Raw genomic sequence first — 20,805 nt, forward strand, 5'->3', positions numbered from 1 at the left:
GGCCGGGGGGGCACCCCCCCCCCCACCCCCCCACCCCCCCCCCCCCATAACAAAACCGGCCAGTACACACAAGCGTACATAAGGCTACCCATCGCTTGGAATATGGAACTCTTTCCATCTTGGTTTTCTCCTCGAGTCTTAGGACCCATATCAAGGCTCAAATGCAAACCCTTCTCCGGAGTACAATTGGTTTGCGGTTGTGCATCTGGTATCTATGAATGTGATGAAATATGACTGTCCTTTTCTAGTATGCACACATGGGTCCACACACATCCGAATGGATAAGTTCAAAGGAAGAGAGGCTCTCAAAGCCTTTAAATGGTTTCAGTTGCTTTCTGCAGACAGACTCACAGGTTGGCAAATCGATAGTGAACCTGGCCCAAGAGACCTCCCCAACCTGTTCATCCTATCTAAGCCAATATGTCCTAGTCTAGCATGCCACAAATTAGAATCAATACACACGGATTTTGGCAAACAAAAACATTACTAGAATTAAAAGAAAAAACAATGACACAAACAATGAAACCATTATCAAGAAAACCATAACCATAAACCGATCACCCGGATACAAAACCAAAGAATTGTTTTCAAATACAATTCTAAAACCATGTCTTAAAAGATAAATAACGAAACAAGATTGCCGAATGTCCGGAGCATACAAAGACGTCATGGAGTAACAAGCGACGGCCACCTCGCAAAACTAATTTGCATGTGCCATGCCACGAACCTCCACGCTGAGCGTCCCACGTACCTCCCTCGGAATACGACGGTATTCCACGAAGCTCGAGCGTTCCTTGTTATGTCGCACCGAATCAACAATCCACAAAGGATTTAGTTCAACAAGCAAGTAGAACTGTTACATAACAAGATGAGGTATAACACACAGACAACCTCTGCCGGGCAATCACGAGCAAAATGACCGAGCTCGGCACGAAGCAAATCAAAGCTGATTTCTTCGCAAGACTAGTCCCCCGAATGCTTAGGCCCACTCTTGTTTTGTTCCCACCCCGGTTACTTTGCTGGACCCCGAGGTCGAGCTCCCTGCGCGAAGCCCGCACCCTACTAGTGCTAGCAGCAACAAATACATCGAGAGGGGTATCGGCCAACATCCGATCCTCATCAAGCTCAAGGTGCTGGCACTGATCGAAAGTCTTGACCTCATCGCACGAGTCAGAAGATCTTCATATGCTCCCAAGTCTTTGCAATGACCGATGACTGCAGAGACTTGCTCTCATCGGCTTCGGCCCCACATGCGCTCAACTCACTAATCATGTTAGACATGATGGTAATGCCGCCTCATGGTGTGACCCGGCGCATCTTATAACCGTCAAAAGTGAGTCCAGCGGCGGCCTCTGTGGTGGAAGTCCCTCCATACCGGAACTTCACGACCTCCCACAAAGACTTTGCAGCCTATGCTCTCATAACGAAGCATCGGTCATCCCTCATGGAGCTCGGGATTGTAATCCCGGCTACCCGGTCTTTCCTCTTCCAAGCATTGTATATATCAAGGTCCCGCGATCGTGCGGGTACCTCCGGTGGGTTCATGGTCCGGTTTATGGTCTCCAGCATATCCCGCTCTTCCAGAGATATTGCACCTTCCGTGCCAGGTCATAATTCCTCTCATTCAGCTATCTCCTAGGAGGTCAGCAACAATGCTCTGGTAGCAGCCATTTCTAGAGATATTACATACAAGAATGAGTTCAATAAATCTAGCATAAAACACAACTCATGCAACAAAAATCACACTAGCATAGTCAACCATGGATAAGCACTAAACCAAAAGAGATGCTAAAAAACATTCAATCAAATCTCATGCAAACCCACATAGACTTATACACTAACTTCATTCGTCAAGAAACATGATTGATAGACCCATAAATAAAAAATTGTTTTATTAAAATAAAACATGCAATCATGTTAAAGCATGAGGTGGTTCACAGAACACACCTCATTAGCTCCCACTAGGCCCCAATAGGCCCTCAATGCCCAAACATCACACAGACGTCGGCCATTGGTGTCCGAAAAGTTAGAAACACATTCGAACGACAGACCAATATCCAAAAAATCCATCTCCCAGACAACTGCCCCGCACGAATTCGGCCTATGCCCAGGACGGATGACCGCGCCAGACGAAATTCCGTCGGCAGGACCAGACGGAGACCGCGCCCAGCGGAAATCGCGGCATCGGACCAGACGGATGACCGCCGGCCCACGGATGACCGCCTCCCAGACGGAAATTCCGTCGGGTCACCGACCACTCGATAATAGACGGACGACCGCGGTGGAAGGTCGTCCGTCGGTCCACAATGACCAAAAAACGGCGATTTTCAATTTTCTGAACGGAAAAAAACGGTAAAACACGTTTTTCACTCAAAAATCATCCAAAAAACACATGAAAAAAAAATCCAACAATAAATTTAAAAAAAAAATTTCATCATGGATTATCAATTCATGCAAATCTCCATTAGGGAAATCCACAAGGATCTCCCACTCGGATCCGAATCAAAATTAAAGGTTTCCAAAAACCCATCAATTTTCCCATGGGTTTCAGATTAAACCCTTGATCCTCCCATTGGATCCATACAATAAAATTAAACAATGGGGAGGAACAATAAACGTGGGAACCAATGGCTCGATGCCAATGTTGGCAATACATCAAAAGTAATTCAATTCAATTAATTGATGGGGGAAAAATTCCTTACCGGATTTGCTTCCTTACGAAGTATTCACAGCGGAAGTCTAGATCCACGCCTCGCTCCACCACCAAAGATTTACCGCGAGATTCCTCAATCACGGGAAAGGGAATAATATCCACAACCCAAATGCCGTGGATTAATGGAATGAAGATCAAATGCAAGCACGAGAAGAAATCCAAAGCTGCGATTCTAAGAGAGAGGGAGAGAGAGATGGAGCCGCCGTTTCTCAGAGATTCGCTCGTGCGAATGAATCACTCCGTTACTTACTCACTAATGCGGTGGTTACTAAAATATATAACCTATTTTGTAACCGCCCTAATAGTGAGTTTCCAATATTGCCCTTGGGCATTTAATTTATTAATCAAATTAATAAATTCCAACAGTATTTTTTATGTCAACTTGGATGATACTGAGTGACCCCATACAACTTGCTTAGAAAAGAACTATATAGGATCTTAGAAGCATCATTAGGAGTCTCCAGTGATTTTCAACTCTTGTACACTATAGAACTTCCCTTATTCTCCAAAATAGTGGCTGAAAATGGAGATGTGCTTTAAATATTAGCAAAACGATGCTTTAAATATAGAACTATATCAAATGTTCTTTTCAAACCATAACCGTTGGATACATAACCATGACTCTTGTAGATTGTTGCAAGGAAGATTTGTGTTTTTAAGCAGTAAATTTGGAGTATCTTTTGAGTTCTTCAAGCAGTTGGAGATTGCTTCTGCTTTAAAGAGATTTTCAATTCCTCATGCATTCATAGGGTTATTGTTAACAAAAGTCATCTTGAGTCATAAGGAAGAGGAAAACATCCTTCTCTGTAAGTCCTTAACTTTCTTTAACTCTACTCTAGCTTTCTCGTATTACCCTTCTGTTAGTGCCCTCCATGTTGAGTTTTTATTTTAGTTTTAATCTACTTACCAGAATCCCAAGTTCACCTTAATAATCCTCGGTCAATTTCTTATTACCTTATTTTATTGCCTAACTCCAAAGAATGCCTGTTGCCGTATTGTTCTTCGTTATCCTTATTTTATTGATAATTACCTGTTTACCCCTGGCCTTGTTTGTGCTTTCTTGGATTTAATCTGAGTTATAGTCATGTCCTTCTGTTATCAGATTGAGATAATTACAAAATTATTATGTTATTATTTGTTAGGTCTGATTGTATCGATTTTGGGGTTCTAATTATTAGAGACTGGCCCCATTCATGACCCTAATTCACTACCATGAGGGAAGATTGAGCTTATCACCTAGGATTTTACTTGGAATGATTTTATTGTGATAAGTGCATTGGGAATTTGTGAAATCTAATTGCAATGCTGGTAATTGGTTGTCATTATTTATCCACATATAATACAACACATGAGGGGGAGATTGGAGACTTATTCTTATCTAGTTCAGAATTTTATTTGGTAAATTACTACCTACCTGTGCGGATATTGTAGGTATGCGTTACCTACTTGAGCAGACATTGGAGCTGCATAGAAATTTACTTGGTTAATTACTACCTACTACTTGTCTTCTTGCGAAGAGCACTTAGGCAAACGTGGGTCTGCAAATTTTACCTAGTCAGGTGGACACTGGAGCTGCGTTTTATCTACTTGTTAAACATTGGAGCTGCAAGCCTGCAACTTGCCTACCTATGTGAACATTGGAGCTGCACCTTTTAGCTACTTGTGTGTTTACATTTTACCTTCTTTTTTGAAAAATTCTCTCTACTACTGGCATTATTTTGTATTTATTGACCTAGAAAAAATTTATGATAGAGTTCCTAGAGCGTTAATTTGACAAGTACTAGAGAAAAGAAGTATTGCAAGTAAATATGTAAACATAGTTAATGATATGTATGATGGTTCAGTGACAATTGTAAGAACAATGGGGGGACAAAGTAATGAATTCCCAATTATAGTTAGGCTACTACAAGGATCAACTTTAAACCCATATTTATTTGCACTTATAATGGATGAATTAACCAAAGACTTTCAAGACGAGGTCCCTTGGTGTATGCTTTTTGTTGATGATATTGTGTTGATAGATGAGACTCAAGTAGAGATTAATACCAAGCTAGAATCATAGAGAACAACTTTGGAATCAAGAGGCTTTAAATTAAGTAGAATGAAGACAAAATATCTAGTTTGTAACTTTAGTCATGATCGAGTAGACGATGATGTGATGAAACTTGATGATAAAGAGATTCCTCAGAGTGATTCTCTTAGGTACCTAAGTTCAATCGTAAATAAAAGAGGAGATATAGAGGACGATGTTTCTCAAAGAATTAAAATAGGGTGGATGAAGAGGAGAGGTGCATACAGGTCTTGTGTGATTGACGTATTCCATTAAAGCTTAAAGGAAAATTCTATAGGACCGTTGTTCGACCAATTATGATGTACGGTGCAGATGTTGGGTTGTTAAAAATAATTATATAGATAAATTCAGTGTAGCAGAAATGAGGATATGCTAAGATAGATGAGTGGCAAAACTAAGAAGGATAAGATAAGGAATAATCATATTAGAGTTTGTTTGGGAGTTGCTCCCATAAGTGATAAGTTTCAGGAAAGTCATTTGAGGTGGCACGGCCATGTTCATCGGAGATCTATAAATGTCCTTGTACGGCAAAGTGATATAATCCAGATTGAAGGAATTAGAAGAGTTAGGGGTAGACCTAAGATAACCTTAAGAGAAGTGGTTAGAAATGATATGCATAGCTCAAGCCTTGTATCTACCATGGCCTCAAATAGAATTGATTGGAAGGCAAGAATCCATGTAGCCGACCCCATTAGACATTTTTTGGTATCAATTATCATTCTCAATTATGAGGTTTTTTCATTATTTTAAATTGTTTGGCATCTATTATCAGTTTTATTTTTATTTAAAATAATAGAAAAACCTCTAAAATCCATAATGGACTTTTTGTCTATTGTGGATTATGGTGAGAATTTCATTCTCTTCATTTATGCATAAATTTGCTTAAAATTTTATGGTTAAGATGAGGGTAAAATAGTCAATGCACATTTTTTTAAATAAAGACCATACTCTTTCCCTCTTTTATCACTGCTCACTATTATTTTCTAACAAATTTTTTTTTTGACACCAAACTTATTTTTCAATTCCATAATTTATTTTTGACAAAATTCACCAAATCATTTTTCATTCTTGACCAATAATGAATTTTTGTACTTATTTCTTTTAAATAGGCATAATAGAGAATGAGAATTGATACCAAAAAGAGCCTTAGTTGGGACAAGGCTTATTGTTGTTGTACTAACATTATTTGGATGCTGCCTTTAATGTTATTGATGTTGTTTTACTTACGGATATGGTTCATTTTCACTACTACCTGCTGTTATCGTTGTTGGATGGTTCATGGGGTATGAAGATTATTCATTTAAGTTGTCTTGATGATCTTTTGGTTGAAGTTCTTTCGGTGACTATCGGTGTCTACTATTGCTACTTAATGCTCAAGGTTAATGATGTTGATATTCCAAGCTGGAGCTCCAGCTTGAGGGGGAGTGTTGAAGTCCACGGATGTCACAAGTCATATTTTTTTTTAATAAGAGATTTCTAACTAAGCTTTTATTCTTGTAAATCTGTCACAAGATTCCAAGGGCAATAATGGTAGTTTATGTTAAGTTAGAAGTCCTAATTGTAGTAAGTTTGTGATCTTTTCTATTATAAACAAATTAAAGCCTGCAATTAGGAATATAAGCCGTATTGCAAGTCTTTTGTTCTGAAATAACCTGCGACTCTCTCTTCTCCTTCTCTTCATCTTCTCTGTTTTTAACCTAATCATAGATGTTGGAATTCTAAGATAGTCTCCTCCATTTCTTTTATTTTCTTTTTGACATTTCTGTGGAATTGAGTTTCATCATCGGTTGCATATATGGTCCTTTTGGGTTGCAGGTTTTTGGCTTCACTGAAGTTTTCCTTTGGTTTATGCAGGCTACTTTCCAATATGAAGGGAAGCAACTGCTGCTTGTAGCAAATCCCAAACACCCTGTGAATGGCACCTGCAGCAAGGATATCTCCGAGGAACACAAACTGGAAAAGAAACACAGGAACCTGGAGAAATTGGAAGAATCAAAGAAAGAAACCTTATCCCAGATACCACAGAGGCTCCAGCAGAAAATGTACGCAATGGTTAGTCCTGAAGAAACCCAGCAATAACAATGGCAAAACCTCCAAAGTGAAACAGAGTAAAAAGGAGTGTCATCTTTGGGGCCTGGAGAGGACCAAGAGACACAAAGGGTGGAAGGTAGGGTGGCAGCTGAGGCAGTGAAGATATGCACTCTATGTATGGCAGTGTGTAATAGCGGTCTTGACCAACCATTTGGCAGCAGAAGCATGTGTATATAGTGAATAAACAGGCTGTGACAGTTGGAACAGTGAATCCTCTTGGACCTGGGTACTTGCTGCAACTTAGAAGTCAGAAGATGAACTGTTTCATTTTTCATTTTCACCCAAATCTAGTGCAGCTTAATATGATAACAGATGGGTTTCTTGCACTGAATAATCCATAGGATCAGTGATTCAGTATCACAGTTCTGCCTTCTTTTTTTCACTCGCAGGTGTGATTCCATCGGTGCGCCAACAACCCAAAAGGTTGGTTCGGCAATCCAATCTTCCTCTTGTAGAATGGTGATGTAATTTTGCTACTGTGCTGACACGTCACCAAACAGTTAATCTTGTGTTTCTCTTCCTCTAATCTTGCTTATTTTCTACAGATCCATGTTGTAATGGCAATATGGGTTTTCCATAAGCACAAATTAAAATTTTCACCAAAAAAGACAGGTGAAAATTTTCTAAAAACAAGAAAGAAAAAGAAAAGTAAAATGAAATGTTAATTTTCAAGCCAATGCAGAGTTAGTAGAGAGTGGTAAGATTCATATTTTTCAGTGAAGAGGTTATGGGTTTGATTCTTGCTATGGGTGTAAACGGATTGAATAGTGATAATATTATATCCGCATCCCATTGATATCTTTACTATGATTTGAAATCTAAGAATTGGATGATTTAATCGGCGGATGATAGTCTGTAAGAAAAACATCTTTATCATGATTTGAATTGGGTAATTTAATATGTAAGAAAGAGGTATATCATATCCACATCCTATTCCTAATTCGACAGATTTGATACTGCTAAACAGTGGACATATTAATTATACTAGAGTCTTTCTCATATTAATTATAATATATATGTTTTATCTTCATTTAAAAAATTCTTACTTTTGTGGAGTTGATTAGAGAAGATTTTTCAACTTAAATAATTAAATTATGTGTCTACTTTTAAAACAACATTTTCAAAATTTTTTAAGTAAGGTTGATTAATCGAGTTTTATTATTATTTTAAGTAACGATGATTAATAGTGTTAAAACTTTATTTTAACTAATTTATTATAAGAGAATATTTTGCTTTAAAGATTAGATTAAAAAAAAATTGGTATGAAAAGATTGGATAATATATCAATAATTGAAAGTAAAGTTAACAAGTTCAATCTTTCATGTGGTTAGATTCAGATTCCAAAAATAACTTAGCTTTGAAGGAATTTTCTGCTCCTATTCAATTTCATGCCAAAAATTTTCAAATCCTGTCACTCTTTTTGAAATAATTCTCTTGAATTCATAGGCTTGACTCCACCAAGCACATCGCTTCCGAAAACTTTTTCAGGGAAAGCTGCCCCCATGAAAGCTTTTACTAAATGGAGTTGATGGCTCCTTTCCAGTAATCATCCCATGCATTGGCCCTTTCCTTCAACAACCTTCTCTGTGTTAAAGCGATTCGCAATTTACTAGGATAGAAATCGATAATTGAAGATCGTTGTCAGGGAAAAAATTATATTATATTGTGACTGAACACAAATTGATAAAAGCGACTTTCCTGCTCCTTTGAATCATCACAATAGCTTAGCTTCTGATGCATGCCCAATGTTTTGTCCTTATGGGTTATAGGCGCTCGATTGGAGCGGTTGTATAGAATAGGTGAAAAGGGCTTGATTCAATTCATCCATCAGTTAAAAACTCCAACGAACGAAGTGTTTTTTTGTAGATACCCACCCGCCTGAAAACTCTCATTCACACCGCGGATGTCTACAGTTTCGACATCAGAACTAGCAGAGTTCTTTCGGAAAACGCGGATGGAACGCGTACATGTCTTAGCTTCCTTTCTACGCTGCTTCCCTTTGAGTGTTACACATATGGAACGTGTATTTTATTTAATAAACCTTGTTCATCTCTTCCTTCTGCTTCAAATTTAAGCCCATCAAGGAGATTGAAGATTTCCACTTTCCAGGAGTTGGGTTTTTCTTGCCGAGGCCATCATGGCCAGTGTTCCAGCTTACTGGTTTTCAATTAGTAGTAAAGTCACTAAAGCTGTGAAACTTACAAGAGACTACTTATGTTCCTCAACTGCTAATCCTTCTTCTCTTGTTGCTGATTCCACTGATACTGTCCCCGTTGGTGACTCTGATCATGCTTCTTGTACTGCGGATGCTCACGATGATGTGGAAACTCAAGAGGAAGTTCGGTTAGAAGATTATAACAGAGATAATGACGACGAAGAAGATGACGTGAAGGAGAACAACGTCGAAAGGTATTCTCTAGACAGGGAAGAAAACCCAAGAACTTGTCAGTATGAAGACAATAGCAGAAAGGATCATTCTGCTCGAAAGGAAAACAAGGTACTACCTTTTTATTTCAACCCGTTCGCTTATTAGCTTGTGAGTTGAGCTTGATTTATTGCCCATAGTGGTATATGCTTTAGCATTGTTTCTTAGTGATCCTATGGTAATGGATCATCACCCTTCTGCGACAGACCTGTTCTGCAACCCTTTTGTTCTAGAACCAAATACGGTGTGCTTAAACTTTAATTATCTAGTTTTATGTCTTATATAATGTCTCATAAGGAAATTATTAATAGATAAACTGTAGACGAGTCATGGTCCATCAGGGAGAGAGGCGGTTTCAGTTGAATAGCAATTAGACTCTTGTGTTGGGCACTTTTTTTTTTTTTTTGGGGGGGGGGGGGGGCGCTGGTTTGTTCTTCTATTTTTGTGTTATCATCGATTGATTTTCTCTGACTGGGCAACTATCTGTTTTGAACTTCGATAAATTGTTGGTTTGATTCATTCAACTCTTATATCTTACTTTGATGTCCATGGTTTAATTCATGTAAAAGGTTATTGAAGAAAATGATGAAGATCATTCAGGGAAAAAGTTGCAGCAAGAATGCAAGGTCATTACTCACCTACTCTGCTTATTCGGTTTTTTATTTTTTGTTCATCAGATACATTACTTTTTGTAAGTGTTAATAAGTCCCTGAAATCTCAGTCAGTTGTTTTTAGTTTTTTGTTCATAAGGTACATTACTTTCTTTGAGTGTTGCAAGTCTCTGAAATTCTTATTGCATCTATTCTGAATAATCTTTTCTTTTGTCAGTTGTTTTTAGTTTTTTATTCATAATATACATAACTTTTTTTAAGTGTTGCAAGTCTCTGAAATTCTTATTGCATCTATTATGAATAATCGTTTCTTTTTTATATCTTCCTGGCCAATGAACTTTTTCTTTGGGTTAGAACTGATCCTCATTCCTTAAATCACAGAAATTACCATTTTGTTCTCCTTAATTCTATTCATTGAAGGAAAATAGCCTACCAGGAATCATTTGCTCTACCTGATTGTTAGAGTCTGTCATATGTTAACATTTCATTTGAGATACTCATATTAGGCACAAATGGTAATGGATGCAAGATATGCACCCAATCCACCATATCCGTATCTATGTTTTGACTATTAAATACGGTGACTGGGTATTTTCCCATTATTTGGAATAAGGCATGGCTAGGGTTTTGAATCCATCTTCTTTGCTATTGTGCCTGTAGTACTTCTTGTTTACCTTGATAATGGGTTCAAGCTGGTCCTAATTAGAAGTTGGAGGAATTCATTTTGATGCTGAACCGGATGGGTTTTGTGTTTCATTTGTTTTGACTTCTTTGCCTTCAGTCTCTCTGTATGATTCCTATCATTCCTGGTTACAGTAATTTCCAGAGAACTGAAGTCTACTCACTGTTTTACTAAAATTTTCAACCTAGCCCCAGGTTATCCTTCCAAACTAGAAAGCAATCCCGTTTACAATCTGTATTAAAAATATGCTTCAGCATCCTTCTGAATTAGGTCATCAAGTTCTCCAGGAACTCTCGTGACTCCTATTGCATCTGATTTTTTACTCATTTGTATCCCAGTCATGTAATCCGCCATTGGTCTTGTTTTCTCCAGACATGCTTAAATTTCTTATCCTGTAGCATAGCTGCCACCTACCAAATTCTCTCCTTTGTTGACTGATTCCTCCATGGTCATTTAGTATCTCCTTTGATTGTACCAATTGCCAACTTTTGAGTTAGATTGATGGAGATGCTCCTCCAACCTTTTGGTTACAATTCTGAAGACTGGTAATGTTAGCATGCATCTCCATTGACAGTACTGACAGCTCCTCTTCCCTTCTTATAAGAGCCAATATAGCCCCTCATGTAGCTGATCTGATCACTCCTCATAATATGGCTGTTCAGTTTGCAAGCCTCCCTCAGTGTTAAGTGGTGCTGCATCAAGTCTTCCTCTAGGATACACACTACCTGAATCTTGCTGCTTCATTCAGGGATGCTTCTCCATATGTTGTGGTGTCGGTATAACTCTATATAGGATGACGCTTTATCAGATTATGTTTCCTACTGTTTTTTGTGCATGTGTAATGCAATCTGAACATTCAGATTATGGATCTCAGATGCAAGTAGGTCCAGTGATCAGATATTGTGATAAACTTGAGACAAAAGAATCAATTATGTTGTTAGCAAATAAAAGTTAGATCAATAGGTGGATTTCTTTTCTTTGTTTTTGTGTGTGTATGTGGGTGGACCGGGGGGGAGGGGGTTGGACTCATGCACTACGTTTTGAACATAATTTTAATACGTTCAATTTCAATCTCATGAGGAAATGGGTTTTATAATTTTGTAAATAAGAATACTACAACAACAACAAGAAGAAGCCTTATCCCAACTAAATGGGGTAGACTACATGGATTATTGCCTTCCAATCAGCTCTATTTGAGACTATATTAGATTTAAGGCTTATGCTATGCATATCCTTTATGATTGCTTCTTTTTAGGTTATCTTAGGTCTGTCTCTAGTTCTTCTAATTCCTTCATTCCAGACTAAATGTCTTTTACGTATAGGGGCAGTTAAGGGCCTGCATTGAACATGGTTTGCCACTTCAATTAGCTTTCTCATAGTTTATCATTTATTGAAGCTATTCCTATACCAGCTTTGATATGAGCATTCCTTACTTTATCCTTTCTAGTTTTACCACTCATTACTAATCCATCTTACTCATCCATCTTATCATCTACACTGAGTTTATTTATGTGATATTTGTTAACAGCCCAACACTTTGCACCATATGTAATAGTTGGTCGTACGACGGTTCTATAGAATTTTCCTTTGAACTTTTAAGGAATACGTTGAACACACAAGACCTTGAATGCACCTCTCTAGTTCATCAACCCTATTTTAATTCTTTGGGACATTATCCTCTGTATTACCCTTTTTTTTATGATATGATTGAGCCAAGATTTCTAAAATAATCACTTTGTGGAGTCTCTTTCTCATAAAGTTTCACCACCCCCATCATTCGTCCAATCACAAGCAATGTTACACACCAGATATTTTGTCTTTGTTTTTCTTGGTTTAAAGCCATTTTATTCCAAAGTTGCTCTCCATGTTCTAACTTGGTAATAATCCCAACTTGTGTCTCATCCGCCAAAACAATATCATTAGTAAGAAACATACACTAAGGAACCTCATCTTACATGTCTTCGATTAAATCATCCGTTATAAGTGCAAAAATATATGAGCATAAAGTTGATCCTTGATGTAACCGATTGTAATCAAGAATTCACCACCTTGTCCCCCGTTGTTCTTACGGTTGTCACTGAACCATCATAAATATGTTTAGCTATGTCCATATATTTACTTGCAACATTTCTTTTCTATAATACTTGCCAAATTATGCTCTAATAACTCTTTCTTAAGATTTTTCTAGGTTAAAAGATACCATAAAATTTTTTTTGACACACTCTCTATACCTTTCCATAAGCCTCCAGTAAGGTAAATAACTTTTGTCATAGATCTTCCCGGCATATAACCAAATTAGTTCTCGTAATAGTGGTTTGTTGTCGAAAATAGGTTTCAATTACTCTCTTCCATAATTTCATGATATGACTTATCAATTTTATGCATCTATAATTATTATAGGTTTGAATATCTATTTTATTTTTGTAATTGGGACCACAATGCTTTTCATTCATTCATCAAACATTTTCCTTGCGCTCATAATCTTAGCAAATTACTTGGTCAGCCAAGCTAGCCGCCTAGCCCATAAGTTCCGAAGCTCTTCCATAATTCTATTGGGATTTGGTTGGGAGCTTGTGCCTTGCCCACTTTCATCCTCTTAGAGATTCTTTTACTTCCTACATCATAATTCTCCTTGTATATGTTTGAAAATTGGTGTTAACCTAAGGCCCTTCATGATAACAGCTGTTTCTGGGCTATGTTTTAATTTCTGTAAGGACTTTCTGTATTTCTGTTAGTAGACCAAATTTCAGATTTTCTACTTCTTCTTCTTCTCTTATTTATTTATTTTTTAAATGAAGGTGTTTGAAACACCTAATAATTTCTATTTCTGGGTTATAAAAGAAATAGAAACTCATTCATTATGTGCAATAATTCCTGTTCTAGAAATGCCATGACGGAGGTAGTGGCAGTGCTACAGTGGCAGTCATGATCATGACAGAGGTGGTGATTGTTTTGAACATGAAATTACTGTTTAGCCCATCAAATTGAGCATGTGCTGATTAAAGAGAAACTTCTTCCCTGAATTTCTCCCTGCTGATTCTGGAACAGAGAAGTTCAAATTAAAGCTTCTTTTCTCTATTTCACTGCAAAATTTTGTAGCTGTTTCATTCCTAACAAGTAGGAAACAAAGAAATGAATTATGAGTCTATGATACTGACATATCTTTATTCTTTTTGTTTTTTTTAGTAAGGGGGGAAAAGGCTAAAAAGAGAAACAGAAGTGTTATCATGCAGGGGCTAGACTTTCAAAATTATTAACTCGAAAACAATAAAATAAGACCTTTTAGAACTAGTAAAATATCCTCTAATCCTAACTTATGGACATATTGTCGCCAGTTCAAATGACATCTATCTAAAAACATTTTGAAAAATATGAGAATTTACTAACCAGTAACTAACGTACCTATTTACTCCCCAAAAAAAAAAACAATGCACCCAACGTAATTTTATCTATGTACTTAATTCCTTTTACATAATTAAGACCCAAACACGGGCTTTTAAAAGCGGCTCATCAAACTAATAAACTAAAAAATAAACCCACGGCCTGGCTACCTCTCATGAGCCAAAAGGCCTGAATTGGCCCAATTAGACAATCTTAACTGCATCAGCATGTGTATGTCCATTGACAGGCAGGTCAGAGGGATGTGTGTGCATGGGCAATTGAAATTGTGTCTGATCATTCCATTGCTGCTCACTACATCCTATGTTGGTCTTTTTGTCTGTTCTTAAATTTTATGTTTTTGGTAGAACGTCTCATCCTAAATATGAACCATCTGGGAAGGTTCTGCTGAATCCTGATACAGCATTATGTATGTTTTATGTCAATTGTCTTTAATTATTACATAGATATTGTGGTTGTTGATGCATGATATGTCATTAATAGATATTTCCTTTGTTAATGCTATGGTTGTTGCAGTATTGCCTGCAGCAAAGAGGATGTAAGTGCAGCAAGGCTTGTAGAAACAATCAATTGCGGGGAAAACTAGTAATACCTCCACCAGTAGATTTTAACTTTCTTGACTTGCCAATTAGACCGGTAATAATATTTTGTCCCTTTCTTCCATAAGCTACCGTGTCTTATATTTATATCAGCCATTTATTATTCTCTATTTTAGCCATTATACTGAAATTTTTATAATGGTCTCTCTATCAAAGGTGGAGAGAGTGTGCACTCGTTATATTTCTGTCCTTGTTTGCTAACATGTCTTACATTTGTGGTGGCCATTTATTTGTCTCTAATTTAAGTAACTCTAAATTATGGAAATGTTTTCTCTTGGTCAAAGGGGGAGAGAGAGTGCTTGGAATATATGGATGTTGGTGTCTGCAAGGATGGACACAACTGCAGGTTTCATCATCCTGATCCTGTGGCTGTTGAAGGGGATATTCCTTCTGGTTCTGTTCCACTGCATCTGTCAGGTGTATCTCAACCAGCTTCAGCATCTTTGTCTTCTCCACTGAATGAGACTGCTCCTTATCTAGATGTTACCAATTCTTGCAAACCAACACTGATGCTTCCACATCAATGGGTGCATTTGAATCCTGGCTATCAGGTAAATTTTATTCATAATTACCTCTCTTCATCATAAAATATCCCCAGTTGCTTTCTTGCCCCACCTAGTCTATTATAGATGCCATTTATTTGGCTCTGTTAGAGCAAGTATGGCTAAGTTCTAATGTTTTCTTTGTCAAAGGGCGAGAAAGATTGCACGTACGAAATTCATGATGGTTTCTGCAAGTACAGTCGCAACTGCAAGCTTTATCATCCTGATCCTACTGCTGTTGGACGAGGTGATATTCCTTTTAGTCCTATTTCATCACATTTGGCGGGTGCATCACAGGCGGCTTCAACATCTTGGTCTTCACCACCAAATGAGACTGTTCCCTATGTTCCTTACGTTGATGATGCCAATCCTTATGTACCAACACCAGTGCTTCCACCTCAAGGGGTGCCTGTGAATCTAGAATGGAATGAATATCAGGTAAATATCTTCCATGTTCCACTGAATCCATTAAAGCTAACAAGCCTTATACTTATAGCAGCCATTTATTTGGTGTTACTTGAATGAGTATATTTAAATTTTTTATTATCTTCTCTGTGTCAAAGTGGGGGAGACAGTGCGCTTACCATATACATGATGCTTTCGGCGACTATGGATGCAACTACAGGTCTCATTATCCTGATCCTTTTGCTGTTGGAAGAGGTGATATTCCTGCTGGTCTTGTCTCATCGCATCTGTTAGGTGCATTACAGCCGCCTTCAACTTGGTCTTCTCCACCAAATGTGACAGTTCCTTACCTTGATGATGCCAATCTTGATGCACCAATGATGATGCTTCAACCTCAATCGGTTCATCTGAATCCTGAAAGGAATGGACATCAGGTATTTTTCCCCCTTTCCATGATTGCCTCTTCTATCTTCATCATAAACTGTATTTCTCATTGGAAATTGTTTGATAGATGCTTCTTACTTGTTTTAACCTGTAAAGATTCATTAGAAGGAAAATCCCTAAATGTTATAAGCCACCTTAGAAGCAAATACATTGCTAGTCTACAACATTCTACATAAAGTGTCAGGGATTTGAGGAGGGAAAAGAACTTGACAAAAGACATACTCTTTGCTTTTTTTATGCTTCCAGCGGCGGAAGTTGATCTTTCTAATTGTGTTCCTTGAATTTATAGCTTGTGCTTGTCAGTTAGGTTCTTATGCAACTCCTTTGGAGCCCATGTCTCTGGAAGAAGTAAAATAAATCAAATTCCCCTAAAGCTCTAACTGTTGCAACCATACAACTAATTAGTTTACTACATTTAATTAATGAGTCATCCCATGCAAGTTGTCCTAAGGATAAGTGTATAATATCTTAAAAGCATCATTAGGAGTGTCTACCTATTAATATCTAGGACATATGATTGAGTTACCTCTAGTCAAATGGTCTCTCATCTTTAACATGTGTGTCTATTTGTTCCAAACATAAAATATATTGACATTCAACCTTTTTTTTAGTAAAAGCTTCAACCCTATGGGCCAGCTAGCGGGATGATCATCTCGAAGTGGATCCTGGATTCATTCACTTAAATTTACCTCTGGTGAAATGTAAAACTTCTTCTCAGTTTGAACTTCGGCCCCAGTTGCATTCAAGGAGGTATTTTGATCCCTCTGTTCATCTACGGTGATTTATAGCCTTGGCAACAACAAACAAATCCGTAGGGATTTACTAGGTTGTCCTTGGTGTTTTTTCATGCATTTACCAGAGGGATCATTAATACTATTAATGACAATGTGTTTTTTCTATATTTGTTGTTTGTTATATAATGGCCTTATTCTCCCAATTAATTTGCTAATCATGTAGATATGCTCTACACATTGCACGCCAATGTTAATTCCCTTAAAAATAGCATTCTCACACTTTTTAATAAATTGATTCATGACAAGCCTCAAGCTGTGGATATGTAGCTTGAGAAATGTCAAATTATCATTTTGAGATTTCTTTAGGCGAGGTTTGTTTTGAATGTCTGGGTTTTTGGGCTCCCCCTGGCCCCTGCCTATCCATTGGTTGTGTTGGTTCTACACATGTTTCAGGACACATCAATGATATACAATTCTTGAAAAGTAGTAATTTTTCATATCTAATGTGGTTTTAAATTTAGAAGATACTTCACTTTTCCTCTGAGGACCAGATTTGCCTTGGAATTTCAAACTAAGTTCTTGCATAATTCATTTAGAGTAGTCATAAAATGAAGGTCTCTTATGATTCTGTTTCTTTGAGAGGACTGTCCTGTGATCAGAACATTGTGATATGTAGTGAGGTACGAGGATGGTTCTCTATGAAGATTCTAGAGGCTTGCTACACTAACCTCTAGCACTAGCAGGAAAGTGTACTTCTGCACCAATAAGCAGCAGATGCATCCATTTGGTCCAGGCAACTGTTCCTCATGTTTCTGAGCTGGACTACTTCTGGTTTTGCATTTGATAATTCTAATACGCATCTAGAATATTTTCCATTGTTAAAATTTTATCTTCAAATTGAACTCTCCTTTTGGATGCATATAAATCAGAGAAAAGGGGTTTATTTTATTGTGAATTGGCTGTAAGTTGGATTCTGTTGACGTTGGACCTTTTGTCCAATCGGTTTTCATTGTAATGGGCCGCTTAAATTGGCGTAAAAAATTGGAGCGGAGAGGGGACTACAGGATTTTCTTTATTAGTTTGGGTGGCTCTTCATTGTAATGGGCTGGTACTAATATCATCATTTTATCTCTCTTTTTTTACATTGCCATTTTTAGGAAAAACTATTGTTGTGAAGGCATGGCGGACAAATAAGAAGAATAAAACAAAAGCAAAAACTAAAATGGTAGTTGTAGGAAACGATCACCAAACACACTGGACATTTCTTTTCCTTATTATTTATTAATTAGGGAAATTTTGGTTTCTATTGCCATTTCCATGTCTTTTTAGATTCTTGGCATCCTTCTCAGTTTTCCCGAACTCCTATGCAGCATTAGTTTGTGGGGACATGTCTGGGTTAGGGTAATAGCAGAGATGTATTATCAGTACTCATCGTGTAGAAATGTCATTGCTATTTTGTAGTTGTGAATTCTGTTAGTTTTTTACTTAAATCTTTGGCTGCTTCAGTGTGAAACAATTGTCCTGTAACCTCTTTATTTTTGCGAGTCCTGCTTTTAATTTATTTTGATACTTATGTGAGACTGAATTCACCTTCAGCTGCATCTATAATCTATTATTGACCATAAGAGTTGCTAGTTTTGTGGTTTTACTGAAGTCCTTCAGTGGTATGTATGTAGGCGAGCTTAAGACACAACGGAACACAACCCTTGCTTGCAGCAAATCCTAATCTCCCTGGTTGGAGCAAGCCAGAGACTCACCATGCTATGAGTGGCACCTCCAGGAATGGTGCAAAGGAAACTAAAAATGTGCAGTCTCAATGGTCTGAAATCTGCAAGGTTGGCTGTAACAGAAAAGATGAGTTTGACCAACCTGAAGTGAGAAGAAAGAACACAGAGAAACCGGAAATATCAAAGAAAGACGACTGTCTCTCACCTGCTACAGCAACCCCAGCAGTAAAGGATCCTCAGGTTGGTCCCAATGAAAGCCCTGCAGTTGACGCAAGCAAGACTGTTGTGCAGTCTATGTGGCATGAAATCTGCAAGACTGACTGCAATAAGAAGGATATCTTGGACCAAAACAAATTGGTAAAGAAGCATGTCAGGAATGAGGAGAACCTGGAAGAAACAGCAAAAGAAGGCAGTGCTCCAAGTGTTAAAATGGCTCCAGCAGTGAATGATCCAGTGATTGGTTCAAAAGAAGGCCGAGTAATTGACACAGGAAAGACTGTTTTGCAGTCTGCTTGGTGTAAAATTTGCAAGATTAAATGTAGCAGCAGGGTTGATCTGGACCAACACAAATTGGGGAAGAAGCACAAGCAGAATGTGGAGAAACTGGAAGAATCAGAGAAAAAAGACAGTGTCCCACCCTATACAGCAGCTCTGGCAGAAAAGGCTACTGTGATCGGTCCCAAAGAAAGCCCTGCAGCTGACAGAAGGAAGACTGTTGTGCAGGCTATGTGGCATGAAACCTGCAAGAGTGGCTGCAACAATAAGGAAGTCAGTGCCCCAACTGTTAGATTGGCTTCAGCAGCAAGTGATCCTCTGATTGGTCCAAGAAAAAGCCCAGTAACTGGCAAGGTTCAGACTGTCATGCAGCCTGCTTGGTGTGAAATTTGCAAGATTAAATGTACCAGCCAGGTTGACTTGCACCAACACAAACTGGGGAAGAAGCACAAGCAAAACATGGAGAACCTGGAAGAACCAGAGAAGAACGACAGTATACCACCTACTACAGAAGCTTCCGCATCAAAGGATCCGGTGACTGGTCCCAAAGCAAGCCCTGCAGCTAACAAAAGCAAGATTGTCGTGCGGTCTACGTGGCGTGAAATCTGCAAGACTGACTGTAGCAAGAAGGATGTCCTGGACCAGTATGAATTGGGAAAGAAGCATATGGTGAATCAGGAGAAACTGGAAGAAGCAGAAAATGAGATCAGTGCCCCAACTGTTGGAGTGACTCCAGCTGCAAAGGATCCAGTGAATGGTCAAAAGAAAAGCCCATTAGCTGACAATGGTAAGACTACCCTCCAGTCCGGGTGGTGTGAAATCTGCAAGATTCAATGTACCAGCAAGATTGACTTGCACCAACATAAACAGGGGAAGAAGCACAAGAACATAGAGATACTTGAGGAATCACAGAGAAAGGCTTCAGCAGCAAAGGACTCCATTGGTAGTCCAAAAGAAGGGACTGCAGCTTACAAGGGCAAGACCATCATGCAGCCGGTGTGGCGTGAAATCTGCAAGACTAAGCCCAGCAGTTGACAAGGGCAAGACTTGTGCAGCCTGTGTAGTGGGAAATCTATAAGACACTAACAAGAAGGGTGGCCTAAGGAGGAGACTGATTAAAGGCTGGGGTGGCAGCCGATGCTGTGAAGCCATGCACAATATACAACATGGTGAGACTGTTTTCACTAAGCATTTAGCAGGAGAGTTTACCAAAAATAAGGCATTTAGCAGGGGAAAACATGCTTATATGGTGAAGAAACTAGCAGCAGCAGTTGAAGAAATGATTGTCATCATCATCATTTAGTTCTTCTTTCGCTAATTTTGATGAAATATCACTCAGGCCTCCGAATTCATCATCAAGAAATGTATATGTTGATTTATTGCCTATTTTTTCTTTTCATTTTTTGTCTAATGAAGTTCCCGAGTTCTACGCAAGAAAATGTGCTGGTAAATTTGTAAGACAAACTTGGATTTGTAAACCTTCATAATCCATGCAATTCAATGTAACTGCTGTTCTGTCATTGGGTTCACGTATAAGCCTAAGTCGACTGAAGCTGAATGAGGGAAACCCAGGGAGTTTTTCTGTAAAATATAAATAACTCCATTTAAATCCCTGTATTTTCATTTCCAATCATTGGATTGACTTTCAAACACGTGGTGCAATCTGCATGGCTGCCAATCGGACTACTGCAAATTAAAATCTGGGAGATCTAAAGATATCAATCAAGAATTTTAAATCTCAATCTCTAAAGGGTGGCTCAATTGATAAAAGACAGACATCTCCAAGAGAGAAGTTAGGTTCGCAAATCCCCCTGAGACAAAGTTGTGCCTTATGTTAAAATTATATATAGCAGCTATCCTCCTGATA

General features: G+C 38.2%; 2 protein-coding genes across 5 annotated transcripts in view; both read left to right on the forward strand.

The window, feature by feature from the left end:
• Positions 1-7,568, forward strand: part of LOC149007256 (uncharacterized) — a 30,129-nt gene extending 22,561 nt beyond the window's left edge. For 2 of the 4 annotated variants that reach the window (XM_089164943.1, XM_089164944.1), the window contains exon 11: positions 6,639-7,567. In XM_089164943.1, the coding sequence (XP_089021069.1) occupies positions 6,639-6,863 (225 nt within the window). In that variant the 3' untranslated portion in view covers positions 6,864-7,567. Of the gene's footprint in view, positions 1-6,638 lie in introns of all 4 variants that reach the window. The other 2 variants (XM_089164947.1, XM_089164946.1) reach the window with 2 other exon arrangements.
• Positions 7,569-8,207: 639 nt separating this feature from the next.
• On the forward strand, positions 8,208-20,505 carry LOC149007258 (uncharacterized). Its single transcript, XM_089165543.1, has 7 exons — positions 8,208-9,372; positions 9,870-9,926; positions 14,509-14,628; positions 14,876-15,142; positions 15,284-15,571; positions 15,697-15,972; positions 18,393-20,505. The coding sequence occupies exons 1-7, from the start codon at positions 9,013-9,015 to the stop codon at positions 19,971-19,973; spliced, it is 2,949 nt and encodes a 982-aa protein (XP_089021669.1). The 5' UTR covers positions 8,208-9,012; the 3' UTR covers positions 19,974-20,505.
• The last annotated feature ends 300 nt before the right edge of the window (positions 20,506-20,805 follow it).

The sequence above is a fragment of the Hakea prostrata genome, chromosome 8 (genome assembly GCF_041222555.1).
Source record: "Hakea prostrata isolate BN-2017 chromosome 8, UWA_Hpros_2, whole genome shotgun sequence".
Lineage (NCBI taxonomy): Eukaryota > Viridiplantae > Streptophyta > Magnoliopsida > Proteales > Proteaceae > Hakea > Hakea prostrata.

Excerpts from the sequence above, each read along its gene's own strand:
- LOC149007258 (XM_089165543.1), top strand. The coding sequence starts at position 9,013 with ATGGCCAGTGTTCCAGCTTACTGGTTTTCAATTAGTAGTAAAGTCACT. Across the intron at positions 15,572-15,696 it reads TAGAATGGAATGAATATCAG|TGGGGGAGACAGTGCGCTTA; the intron begins GTAAATATCTTC and ends TCTGTGTCAAAG. Across the intron at positions 15,973-18,392 it reads CTGAAAGGAATGGACATCAG|GCGAGCTTAAGACACAACGG; the intron begins GTATTTTTCCCC and ends GTATGTATGTAG.